The 7,089-nt window shown below is 40.5% G+C and overlaps 1 protein-coding gene across 1 annotated transcript; it reads right to left on the bottom strand.

Moving 5' to 3' along the window:
* Nucleotides 1–562: 562 nt before the first annotated feature.
* Nucleotides 563–6,877, bottom strand: LOC141003905 (uncharacterized). The gene is made up of 11 exons (XM_073475385.1): nt 6,214–6,877; nt 5,845–5,876; nt 5,588–5,719; nt 5,432–5,468; nt 5,239–5,325; nt 4,960–5,118; nt 4,375–4,425; nt 4,210–4,288; nt 3,834–3,948; nt 3,590–3,689; nt 563–2,891 (listed from the first exon to the last, which is right to left on the bottom strand). The coding sequence occupies exons 1-11, from the start codon at nt 6,546–6,548 to the stop codon at nt 2,063–2,065; spliced, it is 1,956 nt and encodes a 651-aa protein (XP_073331486.1). The 5' UTR covers nt 6,549–6,877; the 3' UTR covers nt 563–2,062.
* Nucleotides 6,878–7,089: the final 212 nt, after the last annotated feature.

The following is a 7,089-nucleotide window of genomic DNA, read 5'->3' as shown; positions in this document are numbered from 1 at the left end:
CCAATATATCTACCAATATAAGCCTATTGGTATTAGATAGATTGGTATCAGTGAAAATCAAGTAACTGTAAGGGTAAAATATATTATTTATGAAATTGCAGACTATTATCATTTGTGAATGTTGGAAAAAATAGCGTATTTTATGTCGGCATGCCATATGTAATGACTAATATTGGTTTCCTTGTGTGCCCTTTTTATGTGTCAAGTATTATATGTATACAGGTGTTTACAATCTATCTGTAATTTTGCCATCCTTATTGTCCATGTTGTTAATTATTGTTGTAATTTTCCTATGTTGAACTATCCTCCATCCTCTGTTGCTCTTCCGTTTTTTCCCTGGTAAAAGTTTTGTTTTTCTTTTCCCTTATGTGAATCAATGGTCTTAGGCCCTTTTAGGCATTATTGAAATATTGGGCTGTATTTATAAAAGCTCACTTGACTAGTACTCTTTCTGTAAAATTAAAATTTGTTGTCAACATTGTTACAAAGGTAGGACTGTCACATGTGCTAGTATGTGTCTGCTCTGTTATGTTTCCAGGATGAGTCACAAATAAACAAAGTCTTCGGTACATAATTCATTTATTCTAGTTATTCTGAATACATTTCCTGATAAATTAGGGTTTTAAGATTACGAGTGCTCAGTAGTAGTGGCAGTGTACAGAGGTATATTTCATCATCTAAGATTGCGTCAAAAGAAAATTGTTGACAAAAACTAATTCCATCATAATACTGCTGCCTGCATAGTCTGTACTGTGAAGAAATATTTAACACGAATTGGTAATTAAAACAGATGGAACAGACTACACTTCTAACGTCCTGGACAGTGAGTGCCATCAACCAAGGGATTGTTTTCACAAAAGACATTTTGACAAGCCACAGGAGGAAATCGGGGTCCTGGTTTTGTGCTCACATTGTCATGACTAACTGGGACACTTGAATAGAATGGATCCATCGTTAATGTTATTAGTAACAACTGTGCTGTTACTACCACAAGTACCACAAAATGTCTGCAGGGTAAAACGACCATTGTCTCGTCTTGTAAAGAATAGAGCTTGCCTCTCTCTGTTAGATTTTGTCGGTGATTTCTGTTCATCTAAAGGTCCAGAAGAAAAATTAAATACATTTTTAATATGTCTCAGGATTCGTTTACACCGTTAACCTCATTTGGTTGTAGTTGTTGCTCACAGGGCATTTTTTAATGGAACTTTTAAAAGGTGCAATATAGAAGAATATGCCATCTGTCAAATTCATACAAAATGAGGAGCAGCATATCACCAGAGTAACGGCTACCCTTTGCTAACTATAGCTGCCGTTAGCTATTTAGCTCAGTTAGCAGTGCAGCTAGTGGTCCGGACTGTGAGCTCAGAGCACCAGGGAAGTGTTGGTGTTTACCCTGCTACCAAGGGAGCTTTGGATGCATGAAAATTGCATGCTTTCTTCAGTAGATATCTCTGCAAGATAGTACATAGTCACCATTGACCAAAACTGTTAGTTCTTCACATTCCATTGATAATTTTAGTACATTTTTCACGTTTTCAACTAAAATTCTTACATATTGCACCCTTCAAGTTACAGAAACAGCTTGAGTTAACCCAATTATGTTAGTGATACTCATCCATTCACCTTGCAAAAAGATGCACCTGAACAACATGGTCACTACAAGGACATTAATGTCATTTTTTACTTTCTTGTACGATATGTACAATTACCTTTTCAGTCTTTTTAATCTAACAAACTTAAAAACATACACACATACTGTATATACAAACACAAAGGTGGCAAAACCAAAAAGTTACAAAAAATTCATTAGGTGATAAAAAAAGTGTATGTAATCTATAGTACTATAAATCATACTCCCTGATGTAAAGTAGCTCTCTGTAGCTATGTTCTATATATAACTACTGCGTTACACTCATTAAGTATATATTTCTTTAAATATTTATAATCTCGGCTCATCAACTTTTCACAGGTCCTTCAGTCTTTTATTTCTTTTTTAAATCAAAACTTTCTTCTGATTTGTATCTCCTTCAGCTTACTGTGAATAAAGTTCCTGTTCTTCTATCTACATTAAACTATCTCCGTGAACCTCTGCACACTGTAACAGAATCTGTCTCTCTCCTTCCCTCTCCCAAACAATCCCCTCTTCTTCTTTCCTCCTCTCCACATCCCCCTCCCACATCATTTCCCCTACATCCTGATGACCTTCACCTACCACCACCCTCTCCCACAGCTCGCCCTCCCCAGACAGCTGTGCATCCTCATGAGCCTCCCTGCCCCACTGCACAGCCTGCTGGGGAGTCAGGGAGGCTGCAGAGGCCAGTGTGGTGACGGAGCTCAGGGTCAGGAGGGTGCTCTGGGCGTCCGCAGCGGACACGGATGTGACAGTGTTGGCAGGAAGGGCGGAGAGCTGGATGAGCTGAGGGTGGCTGGTGTTGGCAAGGTGAGCAGGAGAAGCAGCAGTGAGGTGCAGCAAAGTGGGGGCTTGCTGCTGATGTGCTACCTGCACTACATGATGCGTGGGCAGCTGGAGGAACTGGCCTTGAGATACGTCAATCTGCGTCTGTGGAGCGAGCACCACCTGCTGCAGTGGGGTGAGCATACCACTCGCTCCTTCCTGGCTGGTTGAGGGCTGGTCAGGCTGGGTGAGCACTGGGACAGTCTCTGAGATCAGGGTGGGGCTGCTTACCACTGAGCCCCCATTAGATGCCAGGGCCTCAGCGATGAGCACTTCAGGGTGGCTCTTGGCCTTGTGGGCAACGACTGAGTCCTTTTTCTCAAACTTTTTACCACAAATGGAGCACGAGAACTGGTAGGAGGCTTCTGCATCGTGCTTCTTCATGTGCCAGTTTAAGGAGGCCTTCTGACGGCAGGTAAAGCCGCAGATCTCACACCTGCCACAGGGTGGAGACAAAGAGTGGGTCATAGTCTGAACTGACTTTAAGCAGTTCAATTTCACTTCAAATGAGTGTTGGAAGAAGTATTCAGATACTTTACTTAGGTAAAAACAGTAATACAACAGTATTAGTCCTGCATGTGAAAGCACAGAAGTGTTATCAGCAAAATGTATTTGGAAAGTAGAGGCATAATTAAACCATTTACTACTGGACCATTATTATTACTAATACATTTATTTGAAGCATCTAAATATTGTAGCAGAGGTGAAACGGATTCTATCTTATCTATATCTTAATGGGAGTGGTTCAAATTTTTCAAACTACAGCAGACAGATAAATGTAATAAGTACGTAGTACAATGATTCAATCTAAAACGCAGTGGAGCAAGAGTATAAAGCAACACAAATGATAAAGAATTAAGTGAAGCACAAGAACCTCAGAACTGTATTTAAGTTCAGTATTTGAGTGTCGTGTACTTAATTTATTTACTTTTAGTTAAGTTAGTTTACTTAAAAATGAATTTTCTTCATGCAAATGAAAACTATGAGTCTAAACAAACAAGTCTGAATTGAAAAAATATGCTTTCCTTCTTTTAATTAATACTGCATTCAAGCCATTCTCTCATGACTGTGTATTTTTCAAGTTTGCCTTTGTGACGTTGTGACATGACTCTGTAAAATGTTGTGCCTACTCACTGTATTGGCTTCTCTCCTGTGTGGATCATCCTGTGCACAGCCAGGTTATGGGAGCTCTTGAAGGCTCGAGCACAATACTCACAGATGTAGTCCCTTTGATCTGAAAGACAGAAACCACACAAAAGGTTTTCTTGCTTGTGGCTCATAAGTGGTTGAATACATTTCATAAACAAATGCAAATAAACATAAAGGCATCGTGCCAGTCTTAACACTGTGTACATCAACATCTGTTCCCTAACATCACCTGTATGGTGTTTAGCGTGGCGCAACAGCTGCTTCTGTAGACGAAACAAGCGCCCACACGACGGGTGATCACACACATACTTCTTTTTGAGCAAGTGCTGGTATTTTATATGGTGCTGAAATAATGAGAGAGAGCTGGTTTAAGGTAGGCATTTCAGTTATTTAAAACACATCACTGGTTTCTAAATCTGACTGTAACACACCTAACCTCTGAAAGCACTTTGAGGTAAGTTCACAGATCTAAAACAGGAGGTAAAAATATAGCATATGAGTTTGGTTTATATTGTTGAGCTAATATTGTTGCTATTGCCAAAATTAAGACCACGTCTTTGAAAGTATTTAGGGTTGTCATGGTTACAGTGGACAGGATGGCAAACCTGGAGGTAGCGTGGGTGGGCCAAGACAGTACCACAGCCCTCCATTTCACAGCGGACGTACTGCACTGGGGGCTTTTTCCTATGAAGACATGAAAAAGGAAACCTGTATAATAATCATACTTGATCCAAATAGTCAACTACAGTGAATAAAGTTAATACTGTTACCTTCGTTTCGGCAGCCGAGGGGCTTTGTCATCTCTTTGTTGTCTACCTCTTCTAAAACAGATTGAAAAACAGACTTTGAATTTGAAACCAACCCGAAACTTCGACCAACACTTCTTCCCAAACATCCAATTGTCAATCACAGTCAGGGATCTTCATCTCTAGTTATTGTAGTTGTTCAAAACCATTATATAATAGCTATTAAAAGCAGTGAGTCAGATGAGCCAGACTGGCATCATTTCAACATTGTGAATGATCAATAAGTAATGTGCACTGTTGTGATAATTGCTTGTGGGTTCAGTTGACGGGTGGAAAGCTATTAAGTGTGAAAATGTTGGCCTTGGATAAGTTTGGTCCGACTATACAATAATCATGCTAATGTTTTCCATCAGCAGAAAAGGAGCATATCTATTTTGTTAACTTGCTTCATGATGCACTGAGTGAACCTTTTTGTCACCACCAACAGTTAAATAACAGTTGGTGGTGTGAGGCTTCAGGTAGTCAGTCAGGAAATACACCTGTTGTCACTGCAGTCAGCCATCCGTCATTCTGTGCATTTCTTTAATTATCGATTCATACTTTACTTACTTCTTGGGCCGCTCTGTGTTATTGCCCACTCCATCTTCATTCTGCACAATAACCTTGGCTGATTCTTCCTTTTTAATGTCATTTTCTTCTTCCTCCTTCTCTGACTCCTCTTTCTTGACCTCCTTTTGTTGTAATGTTGTACGCCGCCTTGATTTTTCCCTAAGGGGTTAAAAGATAAAACATAATTTAATATTTAAACAAATACTTTAACATTCCTGATGATGATAGTCTTCATATAGCGTAATAGTCATGTTGGAAAGAACAGTGAGCTCAGCGTACATCTTTGTCTCAGGTTCATAGATGAGGTCATTTGGGTCATCTCTGAATGGAGGGTCATCGTCAAGAGCCGCATCTGGATCTGCAACGCTAATATGGACATCAACATCATACTGGCCGCAATGAAATTCATACTGATAAATCAAATAGATATCCAGCATTTTCTCTGCTGCTTTGTTCGTTGTACACCACTCACTTGTTGCTGCCTTCTTTTAAAACACCCGTTTCCTCTCCTGAAAAACAGAAATAATCAATGTGTTATTGTTATGATATTTTGTATTTTTTTTGTCGTGACCATTTAGACCATTGTACAGCATGTAGTGAAGAATAATGCAAGTGGTCTTCATCTTACCACATGATGAAGCTTCCATTTCTGCTTCAGGCTTGCATGCTGCTGCTGGTGTGTTGCGAGATGCACGAGATGGGGGTCGCCCTTTGCCCTTTCTAGATTTGGACAGCTTTGGTCCAAGAGCGTGTTTGGATGCTGAGGAAGTCAGAGAGGCCATGTAGAAGTGACAGATAACATAACATAATACTTTATAGGAAGCACATTCTTGCTCATGGATCAAAAATGTATTGATTGATTGACTGAAGTGTGTGTCTTTCTACCTTTTTTGGCTGTGGGCTTCTTTATCGCAGGTCTGTGTGAGAGGGTAAAGATGCAAATCAAAGTAAATCTGCAGTATGCCTTGGAAACTACACAGTGCGCTTTAACTCTGCTCTCCTTTGACAATGAACAAGAACAGGAAAACAAGAGCACAGACAGGAAAACACGTGCATTCACCTCATTTTATTTTGGATTCAATATCTGGTAAACCTATAGCTTTAAGAAACCCCAATGATATAACACACTTCCGTCAAATACAGCCACAAGCCTCCTTCTAGTGTAATGTCACAAGGGCTTCTAACAAGCCTCTTGCAGGTGATGTAGTTGTGTTGTTGCAATAGTATTTGACGTGCCTTCGTGCACGCACTTACTGTATGACGGATGCGTTTTGGGATCCTGCAGGTCTCCCACGTCCACGGTTCAGACTCGTAGGTTTTTTCTTGCCAGCAGCATTCTTGAAATCACTAGTCCTGCCAGCACCAGCTCCAGCTCCCCTGGCTCGCAAAACACGCACAGGACCCTCGGTACTAGACCGAGAGTTACCGGAGTCCGCGGAGGTCACTGCGGTTTTCATCCGCCTTTTACTTCCTCTTGTCCGGCTGGTCGGGTCAGGCGAGTCCGGGGATGGGTTAGCGGCCTCCGTTAAGTCTCCGGCTGTCTTGCTGCCAGGACGAGCACTTGAAACCTCGTCCTCCTCAGGATCCATGCCGCTCTTATTTAACTGTTATGACCCTGACGGACTCTTGTTATTAGTTAGTTATAAACATAGAGAATTTAAGACCAACGTAACGTTACGTAGAAGGCCCAAATGGGACCAAGTTTTGGTAGCACGGTTAAGAGTAAATTTTCAGCCACTACGCAGGCATTTCATGAACAAGCTTATAAATGAAAAAGTTACGTTGTATGATTAATATAATTTGACATACATTCGACATTATTTACTTCTTAAAGCTATAGCAAACCTCATATTTCTTTGGCAGAGTCTGGGCCTGTTTGGGTTGCGTCTCCTTTAAGAGTAGCAGCAGTAGCGCGAATAGGCGAATACATGATGTTTGGACTCACGGGTTTCCATACTAATTGAAACGGGTGGTTATTGGAAATGTAGTTATAATGTCAATAAACGCACTTGGTCATATGCATTAAGGTACATGCAATTATGAAAAAAAACCAAAAACTAAAATGATTAATTTATCTCTATTTTGTTCCTATAAACAATTACAGACTTTAAAGAGGCGCTGTGTAGTTTT

The sequence above is a fragment of the Pagrus major genome, chromosome 10 (genome assembly GCF_040436345.1).
Source record: "Pagrus major chromosome 10, Pma_NU_1.0".
Taxonomy (NCBI): Eukaryota; Metazoa; Chordata; class Actinopteri; order Spariformes; family Sparidae; genus Pagrus; species Pagrus major.
This window is presented reverse-complemented; position numbering and strand designations above follow the sequence as displayed.

What these genes read in the sequence shown, in the direction of transcription:
- LOC141003905 (XM_073475385.1), bottom strand. Translation starts at nt 6,548, where the DNA reads ATGGATCCTGAGGAGGACGAGGTTTCAAGTGCTCGTCCTGGCAGCAAG. An exon ending in CCTCGGCTGCCGAAACGAAG is followed by an intron (nt 4,289 to 4,374) that starts GTAACAGTATTA and finishes ATGTCTTCATAG; the next exon opens with GAAAAAGCCCCCAGTGCAGT. An exon ending in ACAGGAGAGAAGCCAATACA is followed by an intron (nt 2,892 to 3,589) that starts GTGAGTAGGCAC and finishes ACCCTGTGGCAG; the next exon opens with GTGTGAGATCTGCGGCTTTA.